General features: G+C 42.6%; 1 protein-coding gene across 1 annotated transcript; it reads right to left on the reverse strand.

The window, feature by feature from the left end:
• Positions 1-9555: 9555 nt before the first annotated feature.
• On the reverse strand, positions 9556-17937 carry LOC108702499 (60S ribosomal protein L19). The gene is made up of 6 exons (XM_018237995.2): positions 17783-17937; positions 13642-13748; positions 13428-13550; positions 12603-12723; positions 11198-11308; positions 9556-9753 (listed from the first exon to the last, which is right to left on the reverse strand). Exons 1-6 carry the CDS (start codon positions 17785-17787, stop codon positions 9627-9629), a joined length of 594 nt encoding a protein of 197 aa, XP_018093484.1. The 5' UTR covers positions 17788-17937; the 3' UTR covers positions 9556-9626.
• Between the last annotated feature and the right edge of the window lie 3072 nt (positions 17938-21009).

The following is a 21009-nucleotide window of genomic DNA, read 5'->3' on the forward strand; positions in this document are numbered from 1 at the left end:
GGGGGAATGCTTGGGGGTCTACTCTGTGCTGCTGTGCCAGGCTGCATGTCAGTATTGAATCTAACCACAAGCACAGCCATTATTGTTACCCACAAAGCAATAATTACCCCAGTAGGATCAATATTCTGTTACTTAACCTGATTCAAACATTAAAGTGTTAATTACCCCTCTTGTCTGACATTTTATTGGGAAAATGCTACAGTTGTTCAACAATATCATGCCATTCTCTGCCAATACAATAGTTATCAAATTATATGGACTAAAGAGGGTCTTGGTGGCACTGGCAGTGAATTTACACCGAAAAGCCTGGGGAAGAGGAAAAGTGGCAAAAGTGCTGGTGAGAAAGGGAGTCAATTTAGGAAAAGTAATGGAAGTGCCAGTGGAACAAGAAGGGAATCAGTTCAGGAAAAGTAATGGAAGTGCCAGTGGCACAAGAAGAGATAAAAATACACAGAGAGGTCAGTATTTGTTTTGCAGAAAGGATGGCAACCCTTGTCAAAGTTGGTTCTACCATTTAATCAAATAATATGATATATATATGACTATAGCTGCTTGTGTGTATATCTGTAAGGCAAGTGGTAGAACTGGCAGGTCCCACATGGAATAAGTATAAATTTGTAGAAGCAACAGAGGAATAGAATCTGTATCATAGTGAGGGGGGGTCGGAGAGAGACAGTGCAGGTGGGCACAGTAGATGGTAGAGAAGAAGTGATAAAGAAGAGAGAGTTTGCAGGCGATGATATAAGAGAGAGAGAGAGAGAGAGAGAGAGAGTGCATGTGTTTAACCAGACACAATAATGCTGATATCTCTGTACCCCCAGACACAGAGTTGGGGAGGGGGGGGGCACTTCATTACATAACCAGACTTTATCCATTAATCCCTATCATTTCACATTTGCCAATGTAAATCAACTCAAATTGGGCTTTTAAAATAATGAGAAGAGGAAGAGGGTTGCCTGCAGCCCCCACAGTCTCTCTCTCTCTCCCCTGTTAGGAAAGGTCCCCAAGAGGTGTGGACTTTATTCAGAATCCTATAACCAGAGATCAACGTATAATTAGAAAGCTTTCACTATTCGCCCAGTTACCAGTGATCCTTCCTCTTTATTAACCCCTTCCCTGCTGGAAGAGAGCTGTGGATGGCAGAGAACAGAGAAGTGGCCGGCTAGATTATTCTCATCAGTCCCTCAATAACGTCTCATTATTATCCATCCGTAGACTTGGCCCAGAACTGCAGGAAAACTTAACGTCAATCATTGCTCTGGGTTCTGAGGCCCAAACATAGTGGGAGATGGTCTGGATTCTTATGCTGAATGGAGCTTTGCCTTCACATCGCAGAACTGAGATTGTAATTCATGTAATTCTATGGGTTTGATCTGGTATCTGGAGGTTCTTTGGCCTCCATCTGAAGACACTGCTTTATGTCAAGGCAACTCAACAAGGTAGAACACGTCACATGCCATAAAATTGACTCAGCAGAACTAGATATTGCTGCTCTGTAGATTATATAGCAACAGTGTATATTTATAGAAGATTTCCACATTTTAACATCACATTTTGTCATGGTGGTCAAGCTTTTCATTTGAAATGGAATAAGTGCAACGTTGTGTTTCATCCTCCTCTTGGGCTGACCATTCTCCCACTCCTATTGCTCAATCCCAATGTGCACAATCTGTTTCCTAACCTCGGGCAAAAACGGCAACATCTGTGTCTCTCGCTCCTCTTGGGTTATGTTTCCCAACCTCCTGGGCGCTTCAGTCTCTGATTATCTATGTTTGTCATGGAACTGGAGCCAAATCCTGCAGCTGTTTCCTCAGACTCAATGTGACCACATCACTGATTTAAACCAGGGTATTTGTCATTTCTTATTGCTTTGTCTAAATCAAGATTTCAAGGTCTTAATTTTTTAGTTTATCCTTTGTTGAGACGATACATTTTCCACTCTCGTTTCAGCTTGTGCTTGCAAAACCTTTTCCTAAATCACAGCCGAACTTCTAGATTCCTATCAAACGACCCACCAAGAAGATGCATCACTTATTAAGACAAGCCCCACTAGTGTATTAATACTGAATATCATGGCTTGTGGTTGCACAGCCTTGTCTCAAATCATTACAGAAATCCTATATTCCCACCACCCACCCAAGAGGATAAGACATTAATTAAGACCAGCCCTATTAGTGCAGTAATAGTAAAATCCTGGTTTGTGGTTATACATCATTTCAAATCATTGCAGAAATTCTAGATTCCCATCGAGACCCATCAAGAAGATACACCAATGATTAAGACCAGCACCATTCGTGTAGTAATACTGAAATGTTTCTATCCTGGTTGTAGTTGCCCCAAATCATTGAAAGACATCTAGATACCCATCAAGAGACCCACCAAGAAGGTATATGAATGATTAAGAACAGCCCCCTGAGTGCAGTAATACTGAAATGTTTCAATCCTGGCTTGTAGTTGCCCCAAATCATTGAAGAAGGTCTAGATACCCATCATGAGACCCATCAAGAAGGTACATCAATGATTAAGACCAGCACCATTAGTGTAGTAATACTGAAACGTTTCAATCCTGGCTTGTAGATGCCCCAAATCATTGAAGAAGGTCTAGATACCCATCAAGAGACCCACCAAGAAGGTACATTGCTGATTAAGACCAGCCCCTAAGTGTTGGAATACTGAAATATTTAGATCCTGGATTTTGGTTGCACAACCCTGCCACAAATCCTTGCAGAACTTCTAGATTCATTTTAAAGGTCCCACCAAGAAGATATTTAATTAAGAAAACCGTCCCCGTTAGTTCAGAAATACTGAAATGTTTCAATTCTGGCTTTTGGCTGCTCAGCTTTGTCTTAAACCATTGCAGAACCTTTAGATCATCAAGAGACCCACCAAGAAGATAAGTCACTAACCAAGTCCAGCACCGCTGGCATATTAATACTGAAATTCAATTTAATCTGACACTGTGGGCTCGGATCATTTTTGCCGTACCTTGTGGAAGCAAATGTCTCACAGGGAAAATGCCTTAATTAAAGAAGACGTTGACTTGTCTCCATCAAATATTTACCTACCATTGAGTTTTGGCTTCTCCGTGTGAACTCTTTGCCTTGAGAGGCCACCAACCCAGTCGTCAGACAAGAGTAGAAATCAATCACGTTGGAAGATCAGAAAGAACAGAGGGGCTCGGCTAAACAAGAACATTTGGTAATTAGTTAGATCAGAGCAGGGACATCCGAATCCATTTCTGTAACTGATTTTGAGCAAATCTGTAGCTGAGGATATTTGGTTCAGGATCAGAGGGAAAGACCCAATTTAGGAATATTGGTAAGGTTTGCTCACCTAAACCACTGACCTGTAATGAAGGGCAATATTGGACTGATCTTTGTTCAAGGTCCCCATTATTTCTTAACAAGGTCACAGATGTCACAATCCTAGTAGAGCAAATAAGTATTCATCCCAAACTGACCTTCTAGATGGTCGTTCAGGTGCATCTACTAAAGCAAACACTTTGGGACCTGTTATCTTGGGAGCCGGTTATAGGGTCTTTCCATAATTTGGATCTCTATACTTCCGCTAATATGGAGCTTTCTGGATTACAGGTTTCTGGATAATGGGCCCTATACCTTGCTTTGTATAAATAAAATACAGCGTTTGTAGCCATTTTCATTTGTAGGCTTTTGTTTGGCCTTCGTGAAGCTCCACTAAGGCTGGATTTCTACTGGTGCCTATGAGAGGTGGTGGAGGTCGTTGCCTCTATTCTAGCAACAAAACAGACTTTATAAATTCAACAGGAGGTTCCAATGACAGGGAGAAGGTCAGGCATTAACTCAGGACAATATACTCGTCAGATCAACATAAATCTCAGTTGCATGTGCAGGGAAATGGCAGTAGTGCAAAGGCCTCTCTTCAGCCAAACAGAAGCCAATGGAAGTGCAAGGAAAGCATATACGGGAATAAAATCTTATCTAGTGTATATGCAGCATTGGGATGTCACACTATAAGCAGCAGGTAACGTTGAGCAGCCAAGAGCCCGGGACCTCCCAAGCATGGAGATGGCACGGTGCTGAGAAAGGGCACAGAGACTCCATGAAATGACAACATAGGCCACAGACATGGGCTGAGGAAGTGCACAACATTAACAAGCTATGTTATAAATACAATACCAAGCAAAGAAAGGCCTTCAAGACTGGAGTTAGGGATAAGACGGAGCTGTGAGTGTGCCAAACCAGTATGACACCATAAACAGAGGCACCAACCCAAAGAGCAAGAAGAACGACCAATGCAAGGAGATGAGGTCCAATGGAAAGATTCCAGTGACATGGCAGTTGGATATCACTCCTTTAACTTGGTCTCTGCTCATGTCCAGCCCTCAACTCCATATAATAATCCATCAGGCAGAGACAGGAAGCGGCACAGCTTGGGCAATTGGCACACTATGGCCACGGTGCTCTCAGCCGATTCATTGTGACTTCCAAAGAAATATTGGGAAAGACTGGGATTGATAGACCGTTCCAGGCCCAATTGGTGCCCGTCTATATCACATTGCTCCTGCTTGTTTGGGAATGTTTGTGCTTAGCAGTGTTATGGGAGGTTCTAGACTGGTGCCATTGTAATGGGTACTGCTCAAGATCCCAATGGCACCCAAACATGGTGCTGAGCAGAAAGAGAATGAAAGGCAGGTAAGACCTCAACGAGTTGCTGGCACAGACCCAACGCATAGCCGGGGGTGCTTGACATATGGAGATCCTGCGGGGCTTACGTAAGACCTGGGCAGTTTGCTGGTGACCCATGCAATGCCTAATTCATTTTAAATACCCACAGGCCCCGACTGGCAATCTGTGGGTTCTGGCAAATGCCAGAGGGGCTGCTGTGAAATGTCATAGAAAGGGACTATTAAATGGGATGGTGGGACTGTTTGGGCCTCTGTGTACTAGGAAAGCCAGGGCCAGGCCTGAATACTCATTGGGGTAGAGGTTGCCACCCATGTGAGCCAATTAGCCTTTTTCATTGGGCTGCACCAAACCCTTTTAATGCAGGATTTATATTTCACAAGCAAATTAGGGTTCAGCCAGATGCAGATCTGTAGATTTGGTGCATCCTTACTTTTCAGCACCTGCTGTTTAGTACTTGGAATTAAATGGCGTAGCCCCAAAGGATATATGGAGACATTTGGCCTGGCACTTGCCGCCATTCACTCTCTCTCTCCCCTACCAGACAAGTTTATTCTGCTGCTTTTATGAATTTATACTCAGCGGCTCTATCTATAGAGATACAGGGGGGGGTGGTTTCGCATGGGCCCCCGTTGTTTGATCAGACACCAAGACATGTTCCAGTTATGTAAAGCTTAGCAGAAAAAGTGCTGGCGCATTATAAATAAGTCATAGTTGCTCATTAAATCAGCTTGGCTTGTTTTTATACCAACGCTTTAATCCCTATAGGTGGAGCCTGTGCCAAACCTTGTGTCGTGGCCCCCTCTAGTGGCGAGGTGGGAGTACAGCAGGGACCAGGCAAGTGTGGAGGCTTTGGATTTATTTCTGGATTGTAAGAAGGGGCATCAAACGATAAATTTAATCAGTTGTTCCGGGTGGAGCTCCTGGAGCAAAAACAAAATATATTAAATAAAGGCATTGGCTCTGCAGCAACAAATAAAAACCCTTTCAAGAAACGAATTGCTGGTTGGTTGCTATGGGTTTCCCTATGTTTCCACCAAGCAGCACAATCCAAAGGGAATATCAAGATTACCCCAAATCAGAAGCTCCCCCCCCAATACTCCTGTTGTTGGTCGTATAGTCTCCCAGTGTGTCAGGGATAAATGTTTCGGGGGGCACAACCTGCCCCAGTGGGTGGGATTCACCCCAAGTCCTGAGCAGTTTCCCATTCCAAATATATTTATGGTCCATTAAGGGAATTGCTCCTTCTAACCTGCAGCTCATATGAGGCTTTTCTGTTGCCAGGGTCAGTGACCCCCAACAAACAAACCTTCCCCAAATAAACAATAGATTTACCCCCTCTCTTACCTTCTCACTGTGTCCAGCCACATGTCCAGTAGTTTCCCCTCCTCTTTGTAGGAGACCCGGCAGTTGCCTGGCACAGTCTCACCAACATTCTTCATCCTCCCAAAAGCCCCTTCTCTCTATCAGAGCCTCAGAACCAGGTTACAGTATATACGCCCCTCCTCCCCCCAATAACAGCTGAACCCCATGTGCAGCCCATTGACTAAATAGACTAAATAGGGGTCAGCTGAGCTTGGAGGCTGCAACGCAAAACCCACGTTTTACTGACATTTCCCATTTCACTTTAAAGGAGACATTCTGTATAAAAAACAAGAATGTACCAGTACATTACACTCATTTAGATATAGAAGAATTGTGCTTATAAAAAGTAGTGTTTCAGTCTGATGTATTGAATATTTCTGCAAAACCCCTAATAATCCCTCCCTTCTCTTCCACTTGCTGCTCCCTGAATTCCCAGGCTGTGCACTCAGCTCACTGCACTGTAGGACAGGAACCAATCAGCAGCTAGCAGGACCTGATAGGGAACTGAAGCCTGTCTGTGCTTGTGTGACTGCAGGGCTGTGATTGGCTGTCCCCTCCTAGACACGCCCACCCCTCATTTGAAACAGGGACCAGAGAACATCTATAGGGAGCTCTAATAAAGGGGCTATTTTTAGAGATAATATTCATGTAAAAGCGACACCATATATTACTTATAATTGGCTACAAAATTAGGGTTTTTCATTTATCTTGTATGTCTCCTTTAAGTAGAAATATTTGCTCCTCCTCCAGTCGATTAATTGTAACGAGACACTAATGTGTTACATGCAGCTGTGCAACCCTTTACTCAACTCAATCTGTGCTCGTTAGGGAACCCCATAATAACGAGGATCAGGCCATTTGCGCTTATATTCCAGTACTGTATGTCGCAGGGGGTCACTTATATTCCAGTACTGTATGTCGCAGGGGGTCACTTATATTCCAGTACTGTATGTCGCAGGGGGTCACATTTGCACTTTCCTTAGAGATCACAGTGTGAATTCAGGTGCATGCCGCAGACTGTACCGCTTTCTGTGATTTCAATATGTAACCCTTAAAGGAGAAGGAAAGGCTACAATTAAGTAAACTTTATGAGAAAGATCTATATAAATACACCAGTAAACCCTCAAAGTAATGCTGCTCTGAGTCCTCTGTCAAACAGCACATTTCTTTCCTTCTATTGTGTACTCATGGGCTTCTGTATCAGACTAACTGTTTTCAGCTTAAACCTCCAGGGCTAGGGCTTGAGCATGCTCAGTTTGCTCCTCTCCCACTGAGCCTAGAACTATGAGTGAGCAGGGAGAGACTCAGGCAGGAAGTGATGTCACAGTAAACTAATATGGCAGCTGCTATCCTAAACAAACAGAGAGAGCTTCTAGAGCTGTTTACTCAGATATGGAAAAGTATTCTGCAGAATAAATATAGTCTTATAGCTTGTACTATCATGGCTAACACTTTGGCAGCTTTCCTTCTTTAATGCCCCCTTATTTCATTGCAAAACAGCCAATGAGAATGCAGCATCTCATCCTCCCACCAGAGAATTGGAGTCAGTGTTTTATATGAGGGAGACCACACAGACTAAACCAGACAATATTACCTATATGTCTTCATTTGTGATAGGGAGCCTAGATTGCAAGCTCCAGCGATTGATGAACTTAAGTTGATACTTTATACATTAAGGATAATGACATTAATACCTACTTCTAAGACCTGCTACAGCTTTCTGGTTGTTGGGTAATTAGTAGAGACTATAAAAGTTTCCAAGCAGCCATGCACCTATACTAATACAGACAGTTTGATTTGCCAGAGTGAAGTATCAATTCTTGTAAACCAGGGAATGTTGTGGCATTTATACCTCTGGTGCAGCAGGTTAGCTTTACCTTTAATTTTGGGTACTTCTCAAAATGCTTGCTACAGGATAGCACGAGTCCTGCATACAATTGTGTCCAGTTATTAAAGGGGTGGTTCACCTTTCAGATCACTTAATACATTATGGGATGGCCAAGTTGAAGCAACTTTTTAATGGTTCATTTTTTTCTTTTGAATCGTTTTTGAATTATTTGTCTTTTTCTCCTGACTCTTTCCAGCTTTCAAATGGGGGTCACTGACCCCTTCTAACAAACAAATTCTATGTAAGGCTACAAATGTATTGTTATTCAGGCCTCTCCTATTCATATTCCAGTCTCTTATTCAAAGCACTGCATGGTTGCTAGGGGAATTTGGACCCTATCAACCAGATGGCTGAAATTATAAACTTAAGATTTGCTGAATGAAAAGCTAAACAACAAATGAAAATGTCTCAGAACAACAGTCTCCAAGTCATACTTAAAGCTAATTTAAAGGTGAACAACCCCTTTAAGAGGTAATGTAGTGGAACTTCAACACACCCCTCGGGCATTTGGTGGTTCCCAGGGTATGAGTATAAAGAGCCAAATAAAGACAAACCTCTTCTTTGCTTCAGAGATCAAACTACAAGAGTAAAGTGTGTGTGAGCAGTGCTAGGCAGGGTCATAGTTTGCATTGAAAGGGATGAAGAGTGAGAATGTAGTGAGTTCTAAACACTAGTTTCTAAGAGACTGTTCATGATTTGGGGTTGTGATAGGAAATTGAAAGTTTCCTCTTCAGCTTAAAGAGTATTTCGGATATAAACCAGCGTGTGGTCCCTTTGGCGCGACATGGGATGAACCAAAGTCACAACTGGCAATTGTGTTTGAAATCAACCAAACTGACCCTCATCATCTACACTCAGGGCCCATATATCTACACTCAGGGCCCATATATCTACACTCAGGGCCCATATATCTACACTCAGGGCCCATATATCTACACTCAGGGCCCATATATCTACACTCAGGGCCCATATATCTACACTCAGGGCCCATATATCTACACTCAGGGCCCATATATCTACACTCAGGGCCCATATATCTACACTCAGGGCCCATATATCTACACTCAGGGCCCATATATCTACACTCAGGGCCCATATATCTACACTCAGGGCCCATATATCTACACTCAGCTCAGGGCCCATATATCTACACTCAGGGCCCATATATCTACACTCAGGGCCCATATATCTACACTCAGGGCCCATATATCTACACTCAGGGCCCATATATCTACACTCAAGGCCCATATATCTACACTCAGGGCCCATATATCTACACTCAGGGCCCATATATCTACACTCAGGGCCCATATATCTACACTCAGGGCCCATATATCTACACTCAGGGCCATAGAGCAACATAAAGAGAAATGGTGGGAGGTAGTGAGTATCTGACTTAGGAAGGAACTGAAAGCTTATTGCAAGTTACTGCCCCTTATTTCTGTTGAGAGTAAGGTACTAGTAGCTGCACAAGACACTGACTATAACAGCAGCAACAACAAAGCACTGAGTATTACTGGGACACAAATAATGCCCTTCCAGTGAATCACACCCTGGTGTAGCAGCTTCACAAGCAGATGTATAAAGAAACCTGTGAGTAGTTGGTGTTAGTAGGAAGCCAAGGAACAGGATCCAGTGTGTTGGTGAGTAGTTTTATTGAGTTTGCACAAAGCCGCACTCTATATACACAAGTGGCAGGGCCGTGGGCTTTATTTCTTTCCAGACTCTTCTTCCTTAGAAAGGCTTTTAATGATCTCTTCCTTTTTGGCCTGTAGTCTCTCCTCACGCCTCTTCCTCGCCTCCTTAGTCTTAGACCTGCGAGCCTCAGCCTGGTCACTGGAGACAAGACATTCGATTAGTGACCCCCACGTAAGCCTGACTTCTATTGGCTTTCTATGACATACACCGACTTGTAGCTACAACGCATACGGCTTCTGCAGATACTTTTAAAGGAGAACTTTAAAGAACCAGTAACCAATTCTTGTTTTATTAAAAATTGATTAGTATAGAACGAAAAAAAACAAAGATTAAACTTTTAAATCGCCAAGTCTTAAACTCTTCAGAAAAGGTGATGATCCATCGTGCAATTTCTCCTCCCCGGTTCTCTTCTATAAGGAAGGCAGGGAGGAGAAATAGAGTGCCACGTGATGGATCATTGAAGCGGCGTTTTAGGCAAGTTATTTCTTAATAAAGACTTTGAGATTAAAAAGTTTGATATGTCTGTGGGTTTTCCTGTTCTACACCAACAAATAGAAAAAAAAAAAATTGATGTTACTGGTCCTTTAACAGAGTAGAAACCCTGCATATTCTATTATGGGGTTCTGTAGCAGCTCAAGGCACCAACTATCTACTCCTCTGTGTGCTGCCGTCAGTTACTGAGATTACAGATCAATAGATTATATATTTACAATTACAGAAATGTCACAACACAAGGCTGCTTAGCAATTCATTCAGATACAAGTTACACTGAAGTTTCATCAGAACGTAAGCCTTCAAATAGAAGCTTCAACAGGCAAACCTCTAATAAAATCTCAACGGAGCATGTGCAGGGTCACCGACACTTAAAGGGGAACTATTGCGAAAATTTAAATGTAATATAAGCTTCAGCATACTGAAATAAAAAGTTTTCCCCTTCACCCCTTGAGTGAGCTCAAATAGATCTGCTAGTTAAAGAAACCCCCTAGAAGATATATTGGATCTAACTGTCAAATATCGGACAGCTGCATGAAGAGAAACAGAAGCCGAGAGAGGGATTAGTGAATATAAACCTGATTTCAGAAACGTTACAGAATATTTAATTGTATTTCTTATTTCAGTAAGAGGAATCTTTACATTTTTATGATAGTTTCCCTTTAAAAAAAAAAAAAACTCAACATGGCTCCACTGACAATGTTGAAGAGCTCCATCATTACTGGTCTAGAGATGCTGAAGTTGGAAACCAATGTGTTGCCACACGGCATGAAAGTAGGGATGCACCAAATCCAGGATTTGGCCTTTCACAAGGATTCTAACGAATCCTTCTGCCCGGCCGAACCCGAATTTGCAAATTAGGAGCTAGGAGGGAAATCGCGTGACTTTGTCACAAAAAAAGTAAACAGTTTTCCCCTTCCCACCCTTAATTTGCATACGCAAATTAGGATTCAATATTCGGCCGAATCTTTCGAAAAGGATTCGGCCGAATCCAAAATAGTGGATTCGGAGCATCCCTACTTGAAAGCTACTGTGTGCGTCCCTCCAGTGAGTGGAATTCATTCAGCGCTAGCGCATGTTCAATACTCACGCCAGTAGCTTCTTGCGAGCTTTGTCAGCCTTCAGTTTGTGGATGTGCTCCATCAGGATACGCTTGTTCTTGAACACGTTACCCTTTACTTTCAGGTACAGGCTGTGGTACCTACAAAAGCACAAGATACGTTTATCCAGTGTAGCCGTGGAATTCACATCACTCCCACAGCAATTCTTATTTAGATCCAAACTGCCCAACAGCCCAAACCAAATAAGCATTGGTTATGTAGAAAGAAATCCGTTTTTCATAGCACCAAAGGTTTCAACTAAGTTTTGTGCTTAAAGGGGTTGTTCATCTTCCAACACTATTTCTGGGGAACAATCTGAAACCAACTAAAAAAACAAAAAAATTTTTTCCACAATTACTTTCTATTTTCTATGTGTGACTGTTTTTCTAATATTGAAGTGTAAAGTTTCATTTTCATCTTCTAAAGCAGCTCAGAGGGAGGGGGTCGCAGACTATTTCTAAATGGATATATTAAGTGGTTTGTTCTAAATTGATACATTTAGTTTCATTAAAGGCAGCTGTTCATATTGATGCAATTGTTGCCAATACGCCAGAGATGCTGCAAAGAAATGTATCAACTAATTGTAGCAAAATTGTAAATGGAGAATATGCACCTGAATTAATGAGCTGCCAGACTCAAACATCAGATAAAGGAAACAATTAACTTTACACTTAGATTTTAAAAAAAACTGTCAAAAAATTGGACATTAAATTATTTCTAGGGATCAATCTGAAAACAATTGAACTGAAAAAGTGTTTGGAAGGTGAACAACATCTTTAAAGGAGAACTAAAGCCTAACTAAAGAAGTAGGTAGAAATGTTGTACATGATGTTTTGTGCTTCTGTACCAGCCCAAGGCAACCACAGCCCTTTAGCAGTAAAGATCTGTGTCTCCATAGATGCCCCAGTAGCTCCCCATCTTCTTTTCTGCTGATTCACTGATTCACATGCTCTGTGCTGCTGTCACTTACTGAGCTTAGGGAGCCACTCACAATATACAGTACACATAGAATAGAAATGTCACAATATAAGGCTGATTAGTAATTAATACACATAATTACTACATGGCAGCACAGAAACCAGTGCAATTAGCATCAGAATTGAATAATCAGCAAACCTGTAGCATCAGCTTATATTACAGCCAGGGAAGCTCATTTTCTGATGCTGGATAATTAGTGACGAGCCCTAAGCTTAGCTTCTCAACAGCCAATCAGAGCCCACTGAGCATGTGAGTGTCACAGACACTTTCCAAGATGGTGACCCCCTGTGACAAGTTTGAAGTCCTGGATCATTGCTTCTATTGACAAGCTCAAACTTTAGCCTCGTGCAATAAAATCAGCATATAAAATGGCATTTTTGATCCCATTTCTAATGGCAGTAGTTCTATCAAACATACATGTGCCTGTCAATCTTCTTAGATTCGCGGTAACGGCGAAGCAAGCGGCGCAAGATTCTCATCCTCCTCATCCAAGAAAGCTTCTCTGGCATACGTGCATTGGCAGTACCCTTTCTCTTACCTGGGAGAGGGAATAAAAACAAAAACTCAAGGAAAAGAAAAACAGAATTCCCATTTGCATTAACAAAGTATTTAAAACGAACCACAGATATTTTCAGACACATTAAAGAGGTTGTTCACCTTTAAATTAACTATGATGTAGAGAGGAATATTCAGAGACAATTTGCAATTGGTTTTCATTTTTTATTTGTGGTTTTTGATTTATTTAAGCTAGGGATGCACCGAATCCATCATGAAAGATTCGGCTGAATCCTAATTTGCATATTGAAGTTAAGGGTGGGAAAGGAAAAGGTGGGGAAAATGTTTTACGTCCTTGTTTTGTGACAAAGTGTCACATTTATGCAAATATGCGAATTAGGATTTGGTTCGCCCAAGGCTGAATCCCAATCCTGCTGAGAAAGGCTGTAATCTCAAAACGAATACTAGATTCTAATTTTTTATTTAGCTGCTCTCCAGTTTGCAGTTTCAGCCATCTGGTTGCTAGGGTCCAAATTCCCCTAGCAACCATGCACTGATGTGAATAAGAGACTGGAATATGAATAGGAGAGGCCTGAATAGAGCAATAAAAAGTAGCAACAATACATTTGTAGCCTTACAGAACATTTTGTTTTTTTTTTAGATTGAAGTTGCCATTCTAGAACATACTAAAAGGTGAATTTAAAGGTAAACCACCCCTTTTAACGGCAAAAGTAATCTTAAACCTACCAATGCCCATGTGTCTGCCCTTCCTACGGGCGAGGGTGTTCTTCCTGCAGCGGGCACGGGAGTGGACAGTTACAGGCTTGCGGATGATCAAGCCGTCCTTCACCAGTTTCCGGATCTGCTGACCTAGTACAGAACAAAGAAAAGATACATTTAGTACTGGACTCTTTGGCACTCTGTTCCCACAGGCGATGCTAAAATAAAAAGGGGCACTTACGAGAGTTGGCGTTGGCAATCTCGTTGGTCTCATTTGGATCCAGCCATACTTTTTTCTTGCCGCAACGCAGCACGCTGGAGGCGAGCCTCTTCTGAAGTCTGAGCATGCTGCACAAAAAGAGAGTATTAATATATTAGATGATGTTTATTATAGGCATTAGTACCTTGCACAGACTTCGTTTCTGTTGTGATTAATCGACATCTGAATGTTTATCCTGCTAATGTTATAGAATAAGCGTTTCTGCTGGCCCAGGACTACACCAGCAGGGTGCCAATCTAACACACAAGGAACACAATTAAAATCCCTGTTAATATGGTATTTAGTATAAATACTGCACATTGACCGGACTTTATACCAAGGCATAATTCAATATCACATGGTTCCACTGGCCTTGCTGCATCTGTAGAAAGCCACCACCCCCAAAAAAGTGCATTTTGGGGTAGAGACCTGTAGTGGGTCGGGTACCTGCAAAAAAGCTGGTAACCCACGGGTTGGCGGTTCTTCTTATAGTGAGTTTTACTCCTTTACATTTGTTTTTAAAACTTTTCCGACTACGCCTGCTTCTAGTGATGTCACTTCCTGTTTTGACCAGGGTCGGTGGGTCGCAGATAACGTACTGGCCGCGGATAAGGCACTGGCCTGGTCCAATCAGGTAAGAATGCGGGTTGGGTTTCAAAAATTGGCAGGACTATTTTGGGCCATTCCAGTGTCCCCCATATCTGCCACTTGTTTTTACCTTCCTCCGAAAGCTTGGCCAGCAGGTATGTACAAGTCAGTCCCCTGGTTACCTGTAGCAGCACATGGATCTTTTACACCAACTCAATATCAGCCATAAAACAAGCCCAGACTTGGTGCACCGATAAGCCCTGCCCATAAATACTACATTAACCCAATAGTGGCCAAAATAACCACATCCTAATCCAAGAGGGACATGGGAAAGACACGACGACATTAGAGAACAAAAACACCGGAACATTAACCAGAAATGTCCGAATATAAATCATTCCTACAACTTGTCCCTCAGCTCACGAGACCTCAAACATCCAAATGAATCCACTGGAATGAAGCCGATTAGGCTCCACTTTGAAAAGGTTATGAATAAGAACGGGACAGACAGCGCGACGGGACAGACAGCGCGACGGGACAGACAGCGCGACGGGACAGACAGCGCGACGGGACAGACAGCGCGACGGGACAGACAGCGCGACGGGACAGACAGCGCGACGGGACAGACAGCGCGACGGGACAGACAGCGCGACGGGACAGACAGCGCGACGGGACAGACAGCGCGACGGGACAGACAGCGCGACGGGACAGACAGCGCGACGGGACAGACAGCGCGACGGGACAGACAGCGCGACGGGACAGACAGCGCGACGGGACAGACAGCGCGACGGGACAGACAGCGCGACGGGACAGACAGCGCGACGGGACAGACAGCGCGACGGGACAGACAGCGCGACGGGACAGACAGCGCGACGGGACAGACAGCGCGACGGGAGCTTCTTCCAGGTCTTTCTGGGAATATCCTAAGCGGAGGTTAAGTGAGACCGACGCTTTCTTTCCAAAATATTAAACGTTCCCTATGGGTCATGTTGATCGTTTGCAGACAGTTTTGCTTTTTGGGAGTAATGGGTAACTTGGAGTTCCTAAAGCGACTACTTTCTGACTGTCAGTTTCTAAAACGAAGGGATCCCTGCTGCACTAATCTGGCAGCCCCTCATGGAGGAACATGGGGGTAAGAAAAATACTTTCTTTCTAACCCTAATATAGCAATATTATAAATAGAATGTTCTGATATAAAAAATGGGTTATTTTCTGGTGTCTATCTCTTTAAGGAGTCATAATGAGCCAATGCGGCTCTACCGGCAACAGAAAACGGATGCGGAAGAGTCGAGCTAAAAGGTTCCAGCCGTGTCCAATCCAAAACGCTCCTGAAATTCTACCTTTTTTTATTTATTTTTAAAATAGAGACAATTACCGTGTGTGATGCCGGTTACACAAAGACCAACAACATCCGCAGCGTTAAGTGAAGATCAGTCGCACGGCCCAACAGAAACAAACACGACAGATCACAATCATTCCACCAAAATACTGTCTGCAAATGAACCGACGTTACAATAGACACCAAGTATATAGTTCTGCAAACCTTAACAGGCTATTTAGCACCCCTGCACTACTGCTTCTGACTCCTGAAACCCTTACACCAAACCCAGAGCAGTACTGGCTGCTGCTACATTGTTTCAGGAGTCAGAACCAGAGGACAGACAGGGACAGTAAAGCACTGCTCTCAATTGCAATGTCTCTCTCTCTAAAAACAAAAGCACTTTATGCGTACGGTCCTACCTGTAAGTGCAGGACATATGGGGTTAAGTTCTCCTGCACTACTGGTTCAGACTCCTGAAACCCTTACACCAAACCTAGAGTAGAACTGACCGCTGCTACATTGTTTCAGGAGTCAGAACGGGAGGTCAGACAGGCAAGCACTGCTCTCACTTGCAATAGAACTTGTAAAAATGAACATTAAAAACCCTGCACTACAGGTTCTGACTGCTGAAACCCTTACACCAAGCCTAGAGAAGGAACTGACTGCTGCTACAATGTTTCAGGAGTTAGAACCAGAAGACAGACAAGTGCTGCTCTCAGTAGCAATGAATCTTATAAAACAAACTTTAAAACTCTTGCACTACTGGTTCTGACTGCTGAAACCCTAACACCAATCCTAGAGAAGAACTGACTGGTGTGACTGTTTCAGGAGTCAGAACTGGAGGACAGCCAGTGACAGGCAAGCACTGCTCTCAATAGCAATTAATCTTATAAAATAAAAAAAAAAAGAACTTTATGTGCAGGGCCCTACCTGTCAGTGCAGGATGTATGGGGTTAAGTTCTGTTGCACTACTGGTTCTGACTGCTGAAACCCTTCCAACAAACCTAGATAATAACTGACTGCTGCTACATTGTTTCAGGAGTCAGAAATGGAGGACAGACAGGCAAGCACTGCTCTCACTTGCAATAGAACTTATAAAAGTGAACGTTAAAACCCCTGCACTACAGGTTCTGACTGCTGAAACCCTTACACCAATCCTAGCGAAGGAACTGACTGCTGCTACAAGGTTTCAGGAGTCAGAACCCAAGGACAGACAGTGACAGGCAAGCTACCTGTCAGTGCTGGATGTATGGGGTTAAGTTCTGTTGCACTGCTGGTTCTGACTGCTGAAACCCTTCCAACAAACCTAGATAATAACTGACCACTGCTCCATTGTTTCAGGAGTCAGAACCCAAGGACAGATAGTGACAGGCAAGCACTGCTCTCAATTACAATAGAACTTATAAAAATGAACATTAAAATCCCTGCACTACTGGTTCTGACTGCTGAGCCCCTTACACCAATCCTAGAGAAGAACTGAGCGCTGTTACATTGTTTCATGAGTCAGAACCATAGGATAGACAGTGACATGGAAGCACTGCCCCAGATAGAAATGGGTCAAAATAAATTAAAATCCCTGAACTACTGGTTCAGACTCCTGAAACCCTTCCAACAAACCTAGATAATAACTGACCACTGCTCGATTGATTCAGGAGTCAGAACTGGAGGACAGACAGTGACAGACAAGCACTGCCCCAATTACAATGATCTTATAAAAAAAAAAGAACATTAAAACCCCCTGCACTACTGGTTGAGACTCCTGAAACCTTCCAAGAAACCTAGAGTAGAACTGAGCGCTGCTCCACTGTTTGAGGAGTCAGAACTGGAGGACAGACAGGCAGTGCTGCCGATATCAGTGGATTTTATATAGAAATGAAGATTAATGGTAATAAGCTGAAGTAGGAAGACAGCGGAGAGTTGCAGTTCCTCTCAAGATGAATGAGGCGCTTGTGAGGGCGAGTTCCCCTTGAACAGAACGTGGGGCAGAATCTTATTGGTGGAGATAAAAGAGACGAGGCGGCTCGAGGCCCAATAACCAGGGAAGGGCCTGGGCGACACCATCTCGATTAGAAACTCCAGACCGACCCATAAAGGCTCAGTGGTGTCTCCCCGGGATTGTGATCCTTCCAGGAACCACTAAAGTCCGTCTATTCCCAATACTGAGCCACAAACAACTTATTCCACCCATTTTACTAAAGCCCTCAAGCCGCTCACCTCATGGCGGCCGCTCTGCTTCAGCTCGGAAAGGAAAGGAAGCCGTCTGGCCGCTACCATTATCAGGAGGGGTGATCCCACTGCAAAACAGGGGCGCTGATGACAGCAATCGGACGCCGTTATGTTCTTAACGCAGCTACATTTGCCCTAACCAAATAAAGTACACACAGTATCAAGCACATAAACCAAACGATAACGTAGATTTTGGTCAGACACAACCCAAACTGGTTGCGTTACCCCCCCGAGTCTCTATAATGGTCTAATCCAGCCAAGAAGCGCATGCGCGGGGAGGTCGCTGTGAACCACGTGGGATATGTGATATAGTCCCTGTAAAATGGCGACTGGTGAGGGGGAGGGGGATGAGTCTGACACCGGTGGGAGGAGCTGGGAAGGCGCAAAGCGCTATTTGGAAAGTTGCAGCGCTAAATAACACGGAGGCGTTTGGTGTGATTTGTAGAAGGGCATTTGTACAAGTGAGACAAACTGTTCTCATTTATCAACGCAGCCGGGCGCATTTACACCTGGGCAGTAACCCCTGGCTACCAATCCCTTTATTTCAATTCTATTGTTCTACCTCCCGGCGGCTGAAAGAAAACTCATCGCTCATTGGTTGCTATGGGTTGCTGGGCGGGGACTAATCTGCAAAAGCGATGGGTGTGAGGGGAGATGGCATTTAGTCAGTCTTACATTTATATTATTATTATTATCTCTGCCCTTTTATTCAGCAGCTCAACACTTGGTAGTTTCTGCCCTCTGGTTGCTAGGGCTCAAATTCCGCTAGCAACCAGGCATTGACTGGAATATGAGTAGGAGAGGCCTGAATAGAAAGATGAAAGATTTCAGCAGGTATCTGGTTGCTAGGATCCAAATTCCCCTAGCAACCAGGCACTGATCTGAATAAGACACTGGAATATGAATAGGAGAGGCCTGAAAAGAAAGATGAGGAATAAAAAGTAACAATACATTTGTAGCCTTACAGAGCATTTGTTTTTAGATGGGGTCAGTGACCCTCCATTTAAAAGCTGGAAAGAGTCTTTACTCAGCAGCTCTCCAGCAATTTTAGCCATTTGTTTGCTAAGGCCCAAATCCCCCTAGCAACCATGCACTGATTTGAATAAGAGACAGGAATATGAATAGGAGAGGCCTGAATAGAAAGATGAAAGATTTCAGCAGGTATCTGGTTGTTAGGGTCCACATTCCCCTAGCAACCATGCACTGATGTGAATAAGAGACAGGAATATGAATAGGAGAGGCCTGAATAGAAAGATTTCAGCAGGTAACTGGTTGTTAGGGTCCACGTTCCCCTAGCAACCATGCACTGATGTGAATAAGAGACAGGAATATGAATAGGAGAGGCCTGAATAGAAAGATTTCAGCAGGTAACTGGTTGTTAGGGTCCACATTCCCCTAGCAACCATGCACTGATGTGAATAAGAGACTGGAATATGAATAGGAGAGGCCTGAATAGAAAGATGAAAGATTTCAGCAGGTAACTGGTTGCTAGGGTCCAAATTCCCCTAGCAACCATGCACTGATATGAATAAGAGACTGGAATATGAATAGGAGAGGCCTGAATAGAAAGAGGAGGAATAAAAAGTAACAATAACAATACATTTGTAGCCTTAAAGAGCATTTGAAGGCCAATAATGAAAAAATAAATATGGAAGACCAAATGAAAAGTTTCTTAGAATTAGCCAATGTGTAATATACTAAAATGGTAACATTTGTTACACTCACGCCCCTATCCTTTCCTTCTTCTTTATGATGAACAGGAATATTTGGGTGGGGTGTTGGGGGTGGAGCATGGGAATATTGCTGGTCTCCTTGAGTTTCCATCCACTATTATTATTTTATAATTATTTTTATTGTTTATTTTTATTAATATGTTTTATTATTATTTATTATTATTGTTTATTATTATTATTATTATTTCTATTACTATTATTTGTATCATTTATTACTATTATTTGTATCATTTATTATTATTATTGTTTATTTTATTATTATTATTATTTGTATTGTTATTATTTGCATTATTATTATTTATTATTGTTGTTGTTGCAATGAGCTGTGGTTATTATTGTGCTGAGTACATGAGCAGCGCTGTATAACAGGTTGAACAGAGCCTTGTGTATGGGTGCTAGGGGCCTTAGATGGTAAGCTCTTCGGGGGAATAAGGAACAATCTCTATCTTTCTGACTCTTTCCAGCTTTCAAATGGGGGTCACATAGCCCACCTAAAAAACAAATGCTCTGTAAGGCTACAAATGTATTGTTATTGCTACTTTTTATTCCTCATCTTTCTGTTTTGACCCTCTACTATTCATATTCCAGTCTCTTATTCAGATGAATGCATGGTTGCTAGGGGAATTTGGAGCTTAGCAACCAGATGGCTGAAATTACAAACTGGAGAGCTGCTGAATAAAAAGGTAAATATTTCAAAAACCACAAATAATAACAAATGAAAACCAATTGCAAATTATCTCTGAATATCCCTCTCTACATCATACTAACAGTTCATTTAAAGGCGAAGAACCCCTGTAAGTGGGGCCCCCATTGTGTTTGTTGTGGGATAACTTGTCTATTAATATTGCAGGTGACATTAATGTGCAAGAAACAAGCAAAGGCAAAGCTCCAGGGTCCCCACCATTCTCGCTCATAGGCTCCATCTAATAATAATAATAATAATAATAATAATACTCTGGGCTGTGTGTACAGGGATACTCTGTAGAACTATAGGTCAGAGAGCAGATGGAGAAACTAATTGCATTGGTGCTGATAACACAACGGTGTATGTGAGTGTGTGGGTGCTGGGGTGCATCAGAGAGATATATATATATGTATGTGTGTGGGTACTGGGGTGCCTGTGTGTGTGTATATGTATATATATATATATATATATATATATATATATATATATATATATATATATATATATATATATATATATATATATATATATATATATATATATATATATATATAATATCAAAACAGGGGGGTTGTGGGAGCACTCTAAAGGCTTTAAAGTATATATAAGTATAATAAATGCTATTGCATATGTACCCAAAACAGGGGTTATTTTGTTACAAAGTTATGATCATAAAATTGATAAGCCACCATACCACGTCAAGGTAAACCCCGAATGGCGGTCCCTAACTTGTTTTATATTTTATGTGCATTTTAGCATTACCTGTAATCAATGTCCGTTGAACGCTGTTTTTTCAC

Source organism: Xenopus laevis, chromosome 9_10S (assembly GCF_017654675.1).
Source record: "Xenopus laevis strain J_2021 chromosome 9_10S, Xenopus_laevis_v10.1, whole genome shotgun sequence".
NCBI lineage: Eukaryota > Metazoa > Chordata > Amphibia > Anura > Pipidae > Xenopus > Xenopus laevis.

Excerpts from the sequence above, each read along its gene's own strand:
- LOC108702499 (XM_018237995.2), bottom strand. Across the intron at positions 11,309-12,602 it reads AAGAAGATTGACAGGCACAT|GTACCACAGCCTGTACCTGA; the intron begins GTATGTTTGATA and ends GTGCTTTTGTAG. Across the intron at positions 9,754-11,197 it reads GCTCGCAAGAAGCTACTGGC|TGACCAGGCTGAGGCTCGCA; the intron begins GTGAGTATTGAA and ends TCTTGTCTCCAG.